Below are 19,783 nucleotides of genomic sequence, written 5' to 3'. Positions count from 1 at the left end.
ACCCATCACCAGGGTCTCCATACCTATCACCAGGGTCAGAGTACGTATCACCAGAGTCTGTGTGCCCATCACCAGGGTCTGTACACCCATAACCAGGGTCAGTATACCCATCACCAGGGTCTCCATACCTATCACCAGCGTCTCCATACCTATCACCAGAGTCTGTGTGCCCATCACCAGAGTCTGTACACCCATAACCAGGGTCAGTATACCCATCACCAGGGTCTCCATACCTATCACCAGGGTCAGAGTACGTATCACCAGAGTCTGTGTGCCCATCACCAGAGTCTGTACACCCATAACCAGGGTCAGTATACCCATCACCAGGGTCTCCATACCTATCACCAAGGTCAGAGTACGTATCACCAGAGTCTGTGTGCCCTTCACCAGAGTCTGTACACCCATAACCAGGGCCAGTATACCCATCACCAGGGTCTTCATACCTATCACCAGGGTCAGAGTACATATCACCAGGGTCTGTATACCCATAACAGGGCCAGTATACCCATCACCAGGGTCTCCATACCTATCACCAGCGTCTCCATACCTATCACCAGAGTCTGTGTGCCCATCACCAGAGTCTGTACACCCATAACCAGGGCCAGTATACCCATCACCAGGGTCTCCATACCTATCACCAGGGTCAGAGTACGTGTCACCAGAGTCTGTGTGCCCATCACCAGGGTCTGGATACCCATAACCAGGGTCAGTATACCCATCACCAGGGTCTCCATACCTATCACCAGGGTCAGAGTACGTATCACCAGAGTCTGTGTGCCCATCACCAGGGTCTGTACACCCATAACCAGGGTCAGTATACCCATCACCAGGGTCTCCATACCTATCACCAGCGTCTCCATACCTATCACCAGAGTCTGTGTGCCCATCACCAGAGTCTGTACACCCATAACCAGGGTCAGTATACCCATCACCAGGGTCTCCATACCTATCACCAGGGTCAGAGTACGTGTCACCAGAGTCTGTGTGCCCATCACCAGAGTCTGTACACCCATAACCAGGGTCAGTATACCCATCACCAGGGTCTCCATACCTATCACCAGGGTCAGAGTTCGTATCACCAGAGTCTGTGTGCCCATCACCAGAGTCTGTACACCCATAACCAGCGTCAGTATACCCATCACCAGGGTCTCCATACATATCACCAAGGTCAGAGTACGTATCACCAGAGTCTGTGTGCCCATCACCAGAGTCTGTACACCCATAACCAGGACCAGTACACCCATCACCAGGGTCTTCTTACCTATCACCAGGGTCAGAGTACGTGTCACCAGAGTTTGTGTGCCCATCACCATTATCTGTTTACCCATAACCAGGGCCAGTATACCCATCACCAGGGTCTCCATACCTATCACCAGGGTCAGAGTACGTATCACCAGAATCTGTGTGCCCATCACCAGAGTCTGTACACCCATAACCAGGGCCAGTATACCCATCACCAGGGTCTCCATACCTATCACCAGGGTCAGAGTACGTCTCACCAGAATCTGTGTACCCATCACCAGAGTCTGTACACCAATAACCAGGGTCAGTATACCCATCACCAGGGTCTCCATACCTATTACCAGGGTCAGAGTACGTATCACCAGAGTCTGTGTGCCCATCACCAGAGTCTGTACACCCATAACCAGGGTCAGTATACCTATCACCAGGGTCTCCATACCTATCACCAGGGTCAGAGTACGTATCACCAGAGTCTGTGTGCCCATCACCAGAGTCTGTACACCCATAACCAGGGTCAGTATACCTATCACCAGGGTCTCCATACCTATCACCAGGGTCAGAGTACGTATCACCAGAGTCTGTGTGCCCTTCACCAGAGTCTGTACACCCATAACCAGGGCCAGTATACCCATCACCAGGGTCTTCATACCTATCACCAGGGTCAGCGTACGTATCACCAGAGTCTGTGTGCCCATCACCAGGGTCTGTATACCCATAACAGGGCCAGTATACCAATCACCAGGGTCTCCATACCTATCACCAGGGTCAGAGTACGTATCACCAGAGTCTGTGTGCCCATCACCAGAGTCTGTACACCCATAACCACGGCCAGTATACCCATCACCAGGGTCTCCATACCTATCACCAGGGTCAGAGTACGTGTCACCAGAGTTTGTGTGCTTATCACCAGGGTCTGGATACCCATAACCAGGGCCAGTATACCCATCACCAGGGTCTCCATACCTATCACTAGGGTCAGAGTACGTATCACCAGAGTCTGTGTGCCCATCACCAGAGTCTGTACACCAATAACCAGGGTCAGTATACCCATCATCAGGGTCTCCATAGCTATCACCAGGGTCAGAGTACGTATCACCAGAGTCTGTGTGCCCATCACAAGTGTCAGTATACACATAACCAACAATAAAAAATCCAAGACAAGGAGGGGGAGAGGGTGAAATCTATATTTTTTTTCTTTTACTCAGGAGCTATTTTGTTTGGGGGGGGGGGGTATAAGGGGTGAACATGTCACTGACCCCTAATAGATCTATCCATGACCTATCACCAGGGTCAGTATACACATTACCAGGGTCAGTTACACATCACCAGGGTCTCCAGGGTCAGAGTACGTATCACCAGAGTCTGTGTGTCAGTCACCAGAGTCTGTACACCCATAACCAGGGTCAGTGTGCCCTTCACCAGGGTCTCCATACGTATCACCAGGGTCAGAGTATGTATCACCAGAGTCTGTGTGCCCATCACCAGAGTCTGTACACCCATAACCAGTGTCAGTATACCCATCACCAGGGTCATCATACCAATCACCAGGGTCAGAGTACATATCACCAGAGTCTGTGTGCCCATCACCAGAGTCTGTACACCCATAACCAGGGCCAGTATGCCCATCACCAGGGTCTTAATACTTATCACCAGGAATAGTTTACGAATCAATAGGGTCTGTGTGCCCATCATTAGGGTCAGTATATCTATCACAACAGTCAGTGCACTTATCATCAGGGTTTGTACATCCATTACTTTGATCTGTAGACTTTCACCAGGATAACTGTACCTATTACCTATCACCAGAGTTAGTTTACCTAACGGCCGTGTCAGTGTACGCATCCGTGGGTCTGAGGGCCCATCTCCAAGGTCAGTATACCTATCACAAGAGTCAGTACATTTATCACCAGTATATCTATCACATTCTCTATCACCAGGGTCAGTATACCTATCGACAGAGTCAGGGTCTGTAGCCAATCACAGGGGTCAGTATGTATCCATCACCAGAGTCGGTATACACAAAAGTGTAGATATTATAAGGTCAGCATACGTAACACCAGAATCTCAAAATCTATAACCAGGGTAAGTATAACCATCACCTGAGTCAGTATACCTATCACAAGGATCATGAGTGTACGTATCACCAAGGTATGTGTAATCTTCACCAGGATCAGTATACCTACATATGTATCACCAGGGTCACTCTACTTATAAACAGGGTCAGTATTACCTGACTCAGGTAATGGATATACAAACCCTAATGATAAGTGCACTGACTGTTGTGTTAGGTATACTGACCCTGGTGATGGGCACACAGACCCTATTGATGCGTACACTATCCTGGTGAAAAGTATTAAGACCCTGGTGAAGGGTAAACTGACCTTTGTTATGAATATACAGACCATGATAATGGGCACACAGACCCTAGTACTACGAACACTGACCCTACTAAAAGGTATAATGACCCAGGTGATATGTTTACAGTTCTGGTGATACGTACTCTGACTCTGGTGATAGGCATTATGACCCTGGTGATAGGTATTGAGACCCTGGTGATGGGTATACTGACTTTGGCTACGGATGTACAGACCCTGGTCATGAGCACACAGACTCTGGTGATACGTACTCTGACCCTGGTGATAGGTAGTGAGACACTGGTGATGGGTATGCTGACCCTGGTTATGGGTGTACATACCCTGGTGATGGGCACACAGACTCTGGTGATACGCACGCTGACCCTGGTGATAGGTATGGAGACCCTGGTGATGGGTATACTGACCCTGGTTATGGGTGTACAGACCCTGGTGATGGGCACACAAAGTCTGGTGATACGTACTCTGACTCTGGTGATAGGTATGGAGACCCTGATGATGGGTATACCGGCCCTGGTTATGGGTGTACAGACTCTGGTGATGGGCACACAGATTCTGGTGATACGTACTCTGACCCTGGTGATAGGTATTGAGACCTTGGTGATGGGTATACTGACTTTGGCTACGGATGTACAGACCCTGGTGATGAGCACACAGACTCTGGTGATACGTACTCTGACCCTGGTGATAGGTATGGAGACCCTGGTGATGGGTATACTGACCCTGGTTATGGGTGTACATACCCTGGTGATGGGTATACTGACCCTGGTTATGGGACTCTGGTGATACGCACTCTGAACCTGGTGATAGATATGAAGACCCTGGTGATGGGTATACTGACCCTGGTTTTGGGTGTACAGACCCGGGTGATTGGTATACTGACCCTGGTGATGGGTGTACAGACCCCGTTGTTGGGCACATAAACACTAATGATGGATATAATGACCCTGGTGATAGGTATGGAGACCCTGGTGATGGGTATACTGACCCTGGTTATGGGCGTACAGACCCTGGTGATGGGCACACAGACTCTGTTGATACGTACACTGACCCTGGTGATAGCTATGGAGACCCTGATGATGGGTATACTAACCCTGGTCATGAGTGTACAGACTCTGGTGACTGACACACAGACTCTGGTGATACGTACTCTGAACCTGGTGATAGATATGAAGACCCTGGTGATGGGTATACTGACCCTGGTTATGGGTGTACAGACCCGGATGATTGGTACACTGACCCTGGTGATGGGTGTACAGACCCCGTTGTTGGGCACACAAACACTAGTGATGGATATAATGACCCTGGTGATAGGTATGGAGACCCTGGTGATGAGTATACTGGCCCTGGTAATGGGTGTACAGAACCTGGTGATAGGCACAGAGACTCTGGTGATACGTACTCTGTCCCTGGTGATAGGTATGGAGACCCTGGTGATGGGTATACTGACCCTGGTTATGGGCGTACAGACCCTGGTGATGGGCACACAGACTCTGGTGATACGTACACTGACCCTGGTGATAGCTATGGAGACCCTGATGATGGGTATACTAACCCTGGTCATGAGTGTACAGACTCTCGTGACTGACACACAGACTCTGGTGATATGTACATTGACCCTGGAGACCCTGGTGATGGGTATACTGACCCTGGTTATGGGCGTACAGACCCTGGTGATGGGCACACAGACTCTGGTGATACGTACACTGACCCTGGTGATAGCTATGGAGACCCTGATGATGGGTATACTAACCCTGGTCATGAGTGTACAGACTCTGGTGACTGGCACACAGACTCTGGTGATACGTACATTGACCCTGGAGACCCTGGTGATGGGTATACTGACCCTGGTCATGGGTGTACAGACCCTGTTGATAGGCACACAGACTCTGGTGATACGTACTCTGACCCTGGTGATAGGTATGGAGACCCTGGTGATGGGTATACTGACCCTGGTTATGGGTGTACATACCCTGGTGATGGGTATACTGACCCTGGTTATGGGACTCTGGTGATACGCACTCTGAACCTGGTGATAGATATGAAGACCCTGGTGATGGGTATACTGACCCTGGTTATGGGTGTACGGACCCCTTTGTTGGGCACACAAACACTAATGATGGATATAATGACCCTGGTGATAGGTATTGAGACCCTGGTGATGGGTATACTGGCCCTGGTTATGGGTGTACATACCCTGGTGATAGGCACAGAGACTCTGGTGATACGTACTCTGTCCCTGGTGATAGGTATTGAGACCCTGGTGATGGGTATACTGACCCTGGTTATGGGCGTACAGACCCTGGTGATGGGCACACAGACTCTGGTGATACGTACACTGACCCTGGTGATAGCTATGGAGACCCTGATGATGGGTATACTAACCCTGGTCATGAGTGTACAGACTCTGGTTACTGACACACAGACTCTGGTGATACGTACATTGACCCTGGAGACCCTGGTGATGGGTATACTGACCCTGGTCATGGGTGTACAGACCCTGGTGATAGGCACACAGATTCTGGTGAGACGTACTCTGACCCTGGTGATAGGTATGGAGACCCTGGTGATGGGTATACTGACCCTGGTTATGGGTGTACAGACTCTGGTGATGGGTACACAGATTCTGGTGAGACGTACTCTGACCCTGGTGATAGGTATGAAGACCCTGGTGATGGGTATACTGGCCCTGGTTATGGGTGTACAGACCCTGGTGATGGGCACCCTGATTCTGGTGATACGTACTCTGACCCTGGTGATAGGTATGGAGACCCTGGTGATGGGTATACTGACCCTGATTACGGGTGTACAGACTCTGGTGATGGGCACACAGATTCTGGTGATACGTACTCTGACCCTGGTGATAGGTATGGAGACCCTGGTGATGGGTATACAGACCCTGGTTATGGGCACACAGACTCTGGTGATATGTACTCTGACCCTGGTGATAGGTATGGAGACCCTGGTGATGGGCATACTGGCCCTGATTATGAGTATACAGACTCTGGTGATGATAGGCACACAGACTCTGGTGATACGTACTCTGACCCTGGTGATAGGTATGGAGACCCTGGTGATGGAAATACTGGCCCTGATTATGAGTATACATACCCTGGTGATGGGCACACAAACTCTGGTGATACGTACTCTGACCCTTGTGATAGGTATGGAGACCCTGGTGATGGGTATACTGACCCTGGTTATGGGTGTACAGACTCTGGTGATGGGCACACAGACTCTGGTGATACGTACTCTGACCCTGGTGATAGGTATGGAGACCCTGGTGATGGGTATACTGACCCTGGTTATTGGTGAACAGACTCTGGTGATGGGTACACAGATTCTGGTGAGACGTACTCTGACCCTGGTGATAGGTATGGAGACCCTGGTGATGGGTATACTGGCCCTGGTTATGGGTGTACAGACTCTGGTGATGGGCACACAAATTCTGGTGATACATACTCTGACCCTGGTGATAGGTATGGAGACCCTGGTGATGGGTATACTGGCCCTGGTTATGGGTAAACAGACAATGGTGATGGGCACACAAACTCTGGTGATACGTACTCTGACCCTGGTGATAGGTATGAAGACCCTGGTGATGGGTATATTGACCCTGGTTATGGGTGTACAGACTCTGGTGATGGGCACACAGACTCTGGTGATACGTACTCTGACCCTGGAGACCATGGTGATGGGTATACTGACCCTGGTTATGTGTATACAGACCCTGGTGATAGGTCATGGGTAGATCTACAAGGGGTCAGTGACCTGTTCACCGCAAATCCCCCCCCCCCCCCCCCCAACAAAATAGGTCCTGAGTAAAAAAAAAAGGAAAATAGATTTCTCCTTTTTTCCCCTCCTAGTCTTGGATTTTTTTATTTATTTTGGACTAAGGTGTTTGTAGAACCTGGTGAAAGGAACAATGCACGAGATAATATTGGTTTACATAAAGTCTTTATACTAGCATACATGTACCCTATGTAATGAAACCATGATATTTTGTTCAGGCACCTAGCATCGTAGCAAAGTGGGTTGAGGGCAGACTCATCCAATCTTGCCTTGAAAAAAACCCCAACTCAAAAATACTTTTTAAATAATTGAAAATCCTAATCTGTGGGGGTAGGGGGCTAAGTGTACCTTTAACTTCAATTTCACAGTTTATTTCCTCTCTTTCATTTCAAATTTTACATGGTCCCAAAAACATTGGGGGCCCCCCCCCCCCCCAATGTTTTTGGGACCATGTAAAATGTAAAACACCTTAGTCCAAACCATGCAACTGTATGTTAATTTACTTTTTTATAAGTAAATTCAAGAAAAATATTTGCTGCGAGAAAACGTGTGCTGTCCCTGCCCCCATTCCAACCCCCCCCCCCCCCCCCCCCTCTGATGCTAATTAAGTGCCTGTTGTTTTCCTGTAACATTGATTTTGATTGTTCTCTCAATTATTTATTTAATTTTTTGGTGTAAAATCTAATGTACATAACATTTTTATCACTTCTGATCATATTTTTCATATAAAAATCGCATTTTTAAATTGCACATATATCAGTTCGAAGTTCCTCCAAATAGCTTTCGAATTTCCTCCCAATCGTTTACCGATCCCGATGGAAAGTTGGTTCACGCATGCGCACATCCTGGTTATAGTGCCTGGTTATAGGATATAAAAAGTACCCTATTCTATACCTCCATCTGAGACTCATCCAAGTTAAACCAGCTGAATACCGATCCCGATGAAATATTTTTAAAGTCATGCTATATTGTACTAAACTCTATAGTCTCAGGCACGTAGCATCGTTTTTGAAAGTGGGGGGGGGGGGGGGGCAGACTCATCCAAAAAATCTTGACAAGCCAAAAAAAGAGGAAAATTTAAAGTTTCACAAAATCTTCAAAATCCTGAGGGGGGGGGGGGGGGTAGGGGGTAGGGGGTAGGGCGAAGTACATAACTTCAATTTCACTTTTCATTTCCTTATTTTCATATCAATTTTTAACATAATCCCAAAAAAGTGGGGGGGGGGGCAACTCCATGATAATTCAATTTTTTATATGTAAATTTAAAAAAAATGTTCCTGCGAGAAAAAGTGGGGGGGGGGGGGGGGGCAGGCCCCCCTGGCCCCCCTGGCCCCCCTGCCCCCCCCCCCCCCCCCCCCCCCGATGCTACGTGCCTGAGTCTTACCAAAGTATAAACAATTTATTACATGTTCATATTTCCTTTAACAATGTGTTCTAGCCAGGGTGAAAATTTAAGGAAATTGTCATATTTAAAGATTTTAAATTTGTTTGCTTTCTTTCTTTGTTTTTGTATTTTTTTCGGGGGGGGGGGGGGGTGTCACATCTTACAGCTTAATGTAGTCATAATACAAACTATCTCAGGGACGTAGCATCGGGGGGGGGGGGGGGGGCTGCCCCCTTTTTTTCTCGCAGCAACAATTTTTTTTTTAATTTACAAATAAAAAATTGAATTATCATGGAGTTGCCCCCCCCCCCTTTTTTGGGAGTATGTAAAAAATTAAACTTTCAAAAACGATGCTACATTCCTGTATCTGGATAATGTAACTTAGTTAATAATGACAATTTCTGTGACGGTGAACAATATTAATACACCCAAATACGGTCCAACCTTATATAGGAGACAGGGGCTACCTACATGTATCAAACGCGATTCTTCTTGAATTATGACATGTATCTTTTTGATTATCGCATATAGTGGTTATCAATAACACAGATCCGGATTGCACAACATTAATTAAGCATAAAATAATGAGAAAATGTCAAGGAACTGAATAATTTCGCCGTTTTGAAAAACATGCTGGAATGCACAACATCCGGATTCAACAAGTTTTATTGTGTACTTAGATTGTTACATAATGTTGTTAACATTTATTTACTGGCTCTTGGTTTTATTACGAAGACAAGTTAAAATGCAAATACTTGTACTTTAGTTTTAAATTACGACTTAATGTTTCAACCAACACGTGCACATATTTATTATCTTAACAAACCGTGAAACTATCAAAAAGAATGTACAACCCACATTGCATTAAATTAACAAAAAAAAAAACAACCCGTGGTAACAGGATGTACAAAACAGGGACTGGGGGGACAGTGTTGTAACAGACGTATCATTCCTCTGTAGAACGATTTCACATTCTAATTGCTGGTGATAAAAACAAGGACCTCCAAAACATCTAGTAATTGAAAACACAAAATTTTACTCCATTGGAAATGCACACATTTTAGAATATAGAACAATGGAAAAAATACAACCAAAAAAAGAAAAAAAGAATTGCAATCTTTATGCAGTTTGTAATAAGGATTTGAATGCATTTTCTATTCACATATATTATATGCTATAACATAGCTGTGGATTGTTTTCGCTCAAAAAAACCCAATTCCAGCAGGTAGTAATTCTCAGTCCTTTTCAATTTTCCATTGTTTTTTAAAGAGGAAAACCAAGTAAAATTGTAATTTCAAACTTTCAGAAGTCTCAATTATAGAAGTAATAGGAAGGGCAGTGCAGTGTAAATATGCATCCTTGTATAGAATGACAAACAAATTTCAACTTTTTAATGATGTTTATCGGATTTTTTTTTAACAGTTCATCATTGAATTAACTCTCATCAATGAGATGTCATTGTACTAAAATAACTCATCTGGTGAAAGCAGATCTCAATTGTCCTATATAGTAAACATGGCGAACAAATTAGCTTGTGTTGATAACAAACACGAAATATAACCGATATTTGAACTATATTTGATAATTTGGATTAATATTTGCCCTGCACAAGTACAACAGTTGAATTTAGGTCAGAAATGCAAAATATGCAAACTTTAATGTAATTACGATTTATTAACGATTTAAGTCGTAATTGTCACTGGACATGCATTAAAACCAGAGATTTGTAGCCATCTCCTTCCATGAGAGAGAGAGAGAGATAGAGAGAGAGAGAGAGAGAGAGAGAGAGAGAGAGAGATTTTGCAGAGTACTTTAGTATTAAAATTACAAAATTTTGGAGCGATCAACTTATAACGCAAATAAAAAAAAAGTTATAGTAAAGTCATCTTTCCAAAACTTTGCATACAAATAAACATACAATTTATGTCTCATTTAAAAGTAAAAAAGTAGGGGTCACATCTCAAAAAATTGAGATTTAGCATGAAATAAGCTGAATTTAGGCCAAAATTGGAGTTAATTTTTTCTTAACTTCTATGAATTATAAGCTAAATTTGCCAAAATATATCGAAAGAAAAATCAATATATTGCTTAAATAAGTTTTTAGAACATCATGAATGTATCGTAATACACAAACTATCTAGAAGTTCGGTCTGCGCTGCGTATTATTCCCTAATATTCCCAAAGAACAAACGATCTGCCAACTTGGTGACATTAAACTCGTCAGAATATTTTGATAATGCTAGACTAATAATTCAAAAACTTTCTAGGCGGTTTTGTTAATTTCATTTACATGTACTTTGTTTTTACATTCTACTGTGTGTTTTTTTCTTGAATATACAAAAACCAAATCATTGCGTATGGATTTGCATGTAGTCTACTTAAAGTAGTTCCCAAACATTGTTTTTTATGTTATGAAATAAAAAATGTAATTCATACATGTTGATAAAACTCGATAAAACGTGTTCTACAATCATTCAACAATTAAATTGATTTTATTGTTAAAAGTAAATTTTCAAGAGTTATTTGCATGGATTAAAGTTTAAACCGGTTTTAGAAAACAGCAGTTCTTGCTGTTATTAATGTACCCCCTCCATGATATGCAATTTATATCGATTTTTTTTTGGATAAAATAATTAATTTCATCAATTAGAGAATGTAAATATAAAGCCCCTTTCACAATTGGCGCACGAGTAATTTACAACACTTTGAGATCGAAATTTTTCGACCCCCGCACGAGCTGTCGCATACGTCGCCTGCATTTTTGTGGTCGCATCAAGTCTCCTCAAAATGGTGGACATGCACACTATTCAGACGCAACCGAATGAATACTCAGACAATGTAAGAACAACACAAAAAATAACGCTGTCATACAAGCATAACCGTTTTGTGAAATCAATCTCTTAAAAGATTGAAAATTTGCGTTTCTTATTAAAAGAATCAATGTCAATTCATTGATGTCGAGAAAAAAATCCTGATAAATTAATGCTTGGTTGTATGGTTTATTCGCAATAAAGGTAGAAAACAACATTTGTCGAAACGCAACCATACTCCATAGGTAGTGATCCCAATTTTCAGCCCCGCCCTAAAACAAAAACCAACATTGATAATTGAATTGTTGGAAGAAAGTGTAAGGAAAATAAAGTGAAATTATTTTGATAAGAAAAAGAGTTATTTTTCTATAAACATATTGTACATGTAATTAGCTAGCAGTTTACAAAGCCAATGATACTAATTATAATCTGTGTGAAACATCCAAGGAACAAATATTGTCAATATGATGTACAAAGTATTGTTAATTTACTGTTTTGGTCGTTTACTATTAGATAAATATAAAGTGCCACTAAGTGCTTACTTCTGTCACAGCATATTCCGAACTGTCCATTGGTGAGTTTACAGTACTGGAACGCCGAGCAGTGGAACCTATGTGAACACGGTGGATGGATGTAACATCTAGCTGTAATCCACCAATAAAAAGATCATCATGTACCGCAAATATAATAGAGTCAGATTTTACCTAGATATTACAATACTAAATGTACAGCAACAGACGGTTCAAATCCCAACATTCTAGTTTCATGTGATTGTGAAAGGGAAATATTGAGATAATGAATTAAAGAATGATAATGGAAGAATTATAGGAAAAGTTAAAATAAAAAAACAAAGTTTTTTTTTAAATTAAACTTACCGGACACTATGGTTGCCATGGCGACCACGCAAAGAACGAGGATGAGAGCTACCAGTAACTTTCCCATGTCGCTGTCAGTTTCTATGACGGTGAACAATACACCCCAAAAAACGGTCAGACCTTATATAGGAGACAGGAGCCCCCTATCAATTTACCAAAGTAGGCGGCATTTTCCTGTAGTGTATGACCCGTATCTTTTTCATTACCACATATCATGATTATAAATGATACAAAAAAACTACGTAGAATCTCTAAATCGGCGTTAACTCCAGAAAAGTTTCAAGTAATGTTTTGACTTATTCTTGTCCAATCAGATAGTAGAAGAAGGCGGAGTTGACGAAAGAGAGAGAGAGAGAGAGAGAGAGAGAGAGAGAGAGAGAGAGAGAGAGTTATTTGACTAAATTATAAATGACGCTCTAAGCTCCTACCTGCATTGTCTTTCTTTTTCACCATATCTCAATTCATTTGCATTTCGAAATACTTATTGCCATACATATACATGTATGTATTTTTGGACTCCAGGAAAATTGTTTTGGTTTGTGACTTCATCCCTATGTATAGACACTGTTGTCTTTTAACGCAGAATCCTGTAAGGTTATCATTTTAAGAAACCACTTAATTAACAATGTCGTAATTAAAAAACTAGAATCCTGGTGTACAATCATTTTATAAAGCCATTAAAACAATGTTGTAAATAGAAAATGGAAATTTCGCGCTACCTGCATGGTGAGAAAACTATTGACTAGTAACTTCTTTTATTGTTTTGTTAGTTTTGTCGTTCATTTAATTCAATTTAATTTTGATTTACAATACAATATACTTGTAATTAACACATCAATTTTTACAAATGATCACAAAACAATTAAGTTATATGTAATTGGGCTACCTTTTTACACGGAAAGAGGGCCAGTTTCAACAAAAAGATTTTTTTAAAGGTAAAGGACTCCCCATTCTGTTTAAACGAACTTTTCCTAATTAAGTTCAGGAAGTCTTTTGTCATACATGTTGTTATACCTTATTTTCATAAATATTTTTTTTCCAGTTTTCTCTGCCAATGTTAAATAATTTGCTAAATGCAGATTGGTAGTAAGGTGGTTTGAGTATTTTATAAAGCAAGTTTTCATAGCAAAATATACATTTCTTATCGAATATATCAAATGTTTCCTTCTGAAAAAAAAAACCATACACATTTCTGTTTAGTATTTTTATAAACAACACTTCATATCGAATGACTCATTTTTTCCTTTTTTTTTTAATTTAAAAAAAAATTGGATTTCTAATCAGTATTTTAACCCATGAAAAAAAAATTATTTTCGAAATCAATTTTTTAAGCACTTGTAAATAAACATTTCTAATCTACCGAATCAAATGCTTTTTCATAGTATAAAAACAATAATAATTCGTCATAATATTTTTTCATACAATATTTGTAAATATCTAAAACAGTTCTGGCATTTGATGTATGCAGATTGTTCGTTACCAGTTAAATTATTGATAACATTTTGTAGCTTTCTTGCCAATATAAATGCATATACTTTGTAGTCAGTGTTTGTCAAGCTAAGAGGTCTGTGATTTTTTTTGTTTGTTTGTTTTTTTTCTTTTTAAAAAGTAAATTTATCTTCTTTCTTGAAAAAGACAGTAATTGTTTTTTTTTTTAATTTCGAGGGTTTTTACTGCAATATGTATTTGGGGACCATCGTACCCATTTCAAAGATAATCTTTGAGATCCACAACCAAAAAAAAAAAGAAAAAAGAAAAAAATAACTGAAAAGAAATATCGATTCTATGTCTTATGGCTTCAAGGAGCTGCAATCAGTCTTAATTCTTTCACAGTGCCAATTGCCCAAATGAAAATATAATTTTACCTGATTACAAGTATTTGTATACTTATTTAAGAGGTAAATTACATGACAATCAACGTAAGTGTTTTTGACGTAGAGATAATGAATAATCTTAACCAAATCATCAGTAAAGGTATTCGGATAGATTAGAAGACATTAATTATACCCCCCCCCCCTTCTGTGTACATTTGAAACCATCATAAAAAAAAAATACACGAATTGTGTAATGTATTTTAAGAAATGACATTGTTTCTTTCAAAGTTCGGACAGTACAAGTCATTCAAAATGGGGTGCTTTATGCAAAATCGGTAGCTGCAAAGGTCAAGGGTCAAGGTTATGTCTAAAAGAAAGTTTTAGTTAGCGAGGAAGACTTTTTCTATTCAAGGTGACTTTGACCTTTGTCGTGATCTCAGTCTTGTGCATAGGGATGCAAACGTAATAATTTTGAGGTTGTTTACCGCTTGAAGATTCACATATAACATACTGATCTATGTCAACACAGTGCATCTAATAGATGCAGAGAGCATCGCCATGTTAACATCCAAGACCAAATACCAATTTTACCTTCATATCTAGCCAGGTCATGCAGGTAAGGAGTCTTGGACAAACCAAATACTTGGGTTAAACAGCCACCTTCGTGTGTGGCTAGTCAGGCCAAACTGAGTGCTGTATGTGCAGTCAAGTACAGCTGAGCTAGATCACAATTGACTGGATAACACCCTAGTAAGATTTTACTGGCTTTGTTTGATCTCTCAGTAAATTCAAATATCAGCTCTTTGTATTCTCGTTAGATTTATGTGTCACATCTAGCAGAAGTAGCGATGTTAACATGCACAAACCGGTCGTCACATTGTTTTGGAAGTTCTCTATCAAAAAAGTAAAAAAAAAAGTTGTATTTTAATAAGACATATTCATTTATTATACTTTCATGTTAAATACTGAAATCTGATTGGTTTAGACGCAGTTGACAATCCGGTCTATTACTTTCAGCGTTAGCAACACACTTGGCAACGGGTAACACAACGAATTGTTACATGCGCGTAAATTATGCGCGTACAGTTCGCCGTAGAATTCATGTCATTTCTATATAATAGCAGTAAAATTTTCTCTAAAATTAAGACATTCAGTATAATGAAACAAATAGTACCTGTTTGAGAAGGTAACAGTTAAAATTGACACCCCTCGCTTCGCGTCGGTTGACGATGGTTTTCTCGGGGTGTCAATTTTAATGTTACCCTCCCAAACAGACACTATTTATATAGTGTATGATGTTTTAAAATACCCATACATACAAAAGAACAACAAAGAATATCGATGTCATACAACTATAACCCTGTTGTAAAATAGTTTTTTTTTAAATTTTCTTTTCTTATAAAAACAATGTATGTATTGATGCCCTGGGGTAACACCGTTATGTAATTATGCTTTATGTATGAATTTTCTCAAGATTTATAGAAAACAACAGTGCCCAAAACACAACCACACTGCATAGGTAGCAATCTCAATTTGCAGCCTTTTGGTCCTAAAGCAAAACAGAATTGAATTTTGGGAAGTTCAATTCAATTCAATTCAGTTTATTTCGCTCACACCATGGAATGGTACATGAGGTCAATCATTATATACAGTTCAAAAGTCAGAGGTACATTGTATAAATGAATAGATAAGTAGTAGATAAATAGTAAATAAGCTGAAATATACAATATATACAATGAAGATAGGAAAAAGTATAAAAATGGAGGATAGACTATTATATCAAACTGTATATTTTAATAATAAAATAACATAAATTTTTCAGGTTTGTAGCATTAGAACAAGACATAAGTTCACAAAACTTAATAGTATTTGGCGCTGACCAGTATTTATCATCAAGATATTTACGTCTAAATGTCAATAGTTCTTTACAAAGTGTAAGCAAAACATGGTAATTTAATTTTGATAAAAAATTAATGTTTTATTTTATAAACTTATCTAATATAATTAGCTTACAGTTTATAAAACACAGTTCTTTCTCTTACTATGACACACGTCCTTTTAATTATCACATAAAGGGATTACAAATGATACAGACCCGGATTGTACAACATTTATTAAGCATGCAATAATAAAAACATTGTCAAGGGCCTGAATAATTTAGCCGGATTTGACAATGCTGCAAAAACCACAACATCCGGATTCAACAAGTTTTAATGAGTAATCAAATTGTTAATTTATATTGTTTTTATGTTTTGTGTAAGTTCCTTCGCCTTACAGAAAGAGGTTAAAATTTAAATACCTGAAATCTTTGGTTTTTTTAGAACACGGCCTCGAAGAAATATACATATGGCGTTAAAATATTAACACTTACTGAATCACTTAATACTTAATACAAATGACAGAATCCGTGTGTATGCTGAACTTTTCCTTCTACTGAGCCAAAAGTTTACGAAAGCTTTTCTGATCATATTTTATTAGTTTTTAGGTTATGTCATTTTTCTCGGTTCGACTTCTTCTTGGGCTAATGTCAACAAAACTGAGTAAAAACACCCCAATTACAACGTAGGCTATAGAAGAAACTTATAAATTAAATAGTCAAACACTTTAACGACTTGCTGAGAAAGTTCTCTCCTGCAAAGTTTTAGGTTTCAATCCAAAGAATTGTCTTTAAAACAATTAATAGCGATTTCATTTTGTATTGATTTTAATTGTTTTAAACGAATATTATTGAATATGTAGAATATAATATTTATACATGTTGCTGTACACATGGAAAACAGTGTTATTGCATTTTAGGACGAGAGCAACAATAAAGAATAAAGTGTTTTGTAAAGAAATATTTCGTAGTATGCTGCCACCAAGAATATCCAGATACTGTGAAGGAAAACTCTGATAATTATTGTTTAAACAATAATCTCCGCAACGCATACATGCTCCCTTGTTACTAATGTCAATACTGCATGCAGGGAAATATTCGTCCCCGTTTTCTTTTCGCCCTCGTTGTCAGTGTGGTAATATAAGACTGGGCAAATTCCAAAGTTTCAATTACATCTCTTTAATCCCAACTTTATCTGGGCAAATTAAATACGTGGCGAAACCGTTTGTAACCAAACAAGGGCGAGAATATAATACGGGGCGAAAATAACCCTGTATACAGTTTCTTCGATCTGAAAAAAAATTAATACAAGTATTGTTTATTAGATTAAAAAGTAGTGTCAACGTCTTTTCAATCATGTGTATTTTAATGTTTTTATGTATGGTGATGTGTGTTAATTAAACAAATGTTACTCAATTCATCATCTGGTGGGAGGTTGGAATAGAATAGGTGGGTTATTGATTGATTTGTAGAAAACAAACCATTTGGGTAGAAATTAAACGGCTCTACTTATTTTTTATATACGAGAAGGCCATAAACCGTCAATAGAACACAGTCTGTCCCCCCCTTAAATTGGACAAATATGACATAATGATGTGTATGTTTGTATGTCTTTCTGTCATTGAATATAGTCAAAAGTCATCATATACGAAGAAATCTCTGGTTAATTGTTTCAGATAAAGTTTAAAGTTTGCAGAATTTTTATTTAGGTTTCTGTATTACTCAAAATTTAATAAATGGGCAGTTCGTTCAGTCTAAAAAAAATGAAAAAATATATTGAAAGATTTTCGTTATACATTTATGTTTAACACACAATATCAAACATTAAAATGACAATGTGTCGTGATAAGTTCAAGAACAACATTATATGAATAGTGCCTTTTGGGAGGGTGACAGTTGAAATTGACACCCAAAGAAAACCATTGTCAACCGACGCGAAGCGGAGGTTGACAATGGGTTTTTTTTTTTTTTTGAGTGTCAATTGCAAATGTTACCCTCCCAACCAGACATTATTATTTTATTATACTGAATGTCTTAATTTTAAAGAAAACTTTCTTTTGTATAGAAATGACGTGAATTCTACGGCAAACCGTACGCGCATAATTTACACGCATGTAATAATTTGTTGTGTTACCCGTTGCCAAGTGAGTTGCTAACGCTTAGGGTATTAGAACGGATTTAAACTGTGTCTTAACCAATCAGATATCAGTATTTAACATGAAAGTGTAATAAAATAGATTATGTTTATTTTGTAGGTTTGTTTTTATTTCATTTTCAGAAGGCCACAATCAGCTCTTTGCCTTCTGATTTGATTTGTTTCACTCTTTCGTGAAATCATTTTTTATTTAAAAAAATGAAAAAAAATCGGTTTTATTTATAAAAACAATAAATGCATTAATGCCGTGAAGAAAAACGTAAAGAACTTATGCTTGATGTATAATTTATTCCCCAAAACAACCACTCCCAAAATCTATAAGTAGTAATCTCGATCAATATTTGCGATCTGAAAAAAAAAATGATAAAATTAAAATGTTGCAAGTGGATGAATGTGCAGGAAATATATAACAAAAAAAATTTTAATAAAAAAAAGAGACATTTTAAAAACGTTAATTGCTTATTGTAATTAGCTAACAGTTTATAGAGCCAATCATATTATTAACTTAGAGCAGCAATTAATGGCAACCAAAGTGTCGATGATATGAAATATTGTGATTTTATTGTTCATTTACCCTTAGTATATAGTTTTAGTAAGCGCTTACATTTGTCACAGCAATAACCCCACAGTCCGAGGACATAATCACAGTACTGCCACGGTTGACAGTGAGAGGGCACGTGACACATGTTGTAACATTTCTTCTTGTAGTAACCATAGGAAGCTGAAATTAACCAATTATTAGATCAACAAGAAATCAGGTTTACTCAAAGTATCATAATACTAATTGTTATACTTTCATGTTAAATACTGAAATCTGATTGGTTAAGACGCAGTTCATAATCCGTTGTATTACCCTCAGCGTTAGCAACGCACTTAGCAACGGGTAACATTACAAATTTTTACATGCGGGAAAATTATGCGCGTACGGTTCGCTGTAGAATTCACGTCATTCCTATATAAAAGCAGTAAAATTTTCTTAAAAATTAAGACATTCAGTATAACAAAATAAATAGTGCCTGTTTGGGAGAATAACAGTTGAAATTGGCACCCCTCGAAAACCATTGTCAACCTCCGCTGCGCGTCGGTTGACAATGGTTTTCTCGGGGTGTCAATTTCAACTGTTACCCTCCCAAACAGGCACTATTTATATAATATAGTTTAATAACATACATTTTGATTTAAAAGAAAAATCAGTTTAGTAGCATATGATGAAATAAATAGTTAAAGGAACAATTGTTATGAAGTGAAGATTGTTAGATGTACTTACAGCCTAGTAATGGAAAAAAAAGTAAAAAGAAAAAGTTTTCTTTATCAATCTTACCGGAAACCATGGACGCCATGGCAACCAAGCAAAGAATGAGTGTGAGAGCTATCAGTAACTTGGCCATGCTGCTGTTAGTTTCTGCTCTGTATCGTAGGACTATACCACCAAAGACGCTCAAATCTTATATAGGAGACAAGGA

General features: G+C 39.4%; 1 protein-coding gene and 2 long non-coding RNA genes across 3 annotated transcripts; 1 reads left to right on the top strand and 2 right to left on the bottom strand.

Moving 5' to 3' along the window:
- Positions 1–2,487: 2,487 nt before the first annotated feature.
- LOC136275393 (uncharacterized) lies at positions 2,488–7,365 on the top strand. The gene is made up of 8 exons (XM_066084323.1): positions 2,488–2,587; positions 3,010–3,111; positions 3,727–3,983; positions 4,167–4,305; positions 4,572–4,627; positions 4,832–5,054; positions 6,989–7,212; positions 7,342–7,365. Exons 1-8 carry the CDS (start codon positions 2,488–2,490, stop codon positions 7,363–7,365), a joined length of 1,125 nt encoding a protein of 374 aa, XP_065940395.1.
- Positions 7,366–11,773: 4,408 nt separating this feature from the next.
- LOC105341490 (uncharacterized) lies at positions 11,774–12,918 on the bottom strand. Its single transcript, XR_004597463.2, has 4 exons — positions 12,904–12,918; positions 12,476–12,649; positions 12,143–12,244; positions 11,774–11,872 (listed from the first exon to the last, which is right to left on the bottom strand). It is a non-coding gene; the product is annotated as an uncharacterized lncRNA (long non-coding RNA).
- Positions 12,919–18,572: 5,654 nt separating this feature from the next.
- LOC105341489 (uncharacterized) lies at positions 18,573–19,783 on the bottom strand. The gene is made up of 3 exons (XR_902353.4): positions 19,642–19,783; positions 18,925–19,041; positions 18,573–18,668 (listed from the first exon to the last, which is right to left on the bottom strand). It is a non-coding gene; the product is annotated as an uncharacterized lncRNA (long non-coding RNA).

Source organism: Magallana gigas, chromosome 5 (assembly GCF_963853765.1).
Source record: "Magallana gigas chromosome 5, xbMagGiga1.1, whole genome shotgun sequence".
Classification (NCBI taxonomy): domain Eukaryota; kingdom Metazoa; phylum Mollusca; class Bivalvia; order Ostreida; family Ostreidae; genus Magallana; species Magallana gigas.
Note: the sequence above shows the minus strand (reverse complement) of the source record. Positions and strands in the feature narration are given on the sequence as shown.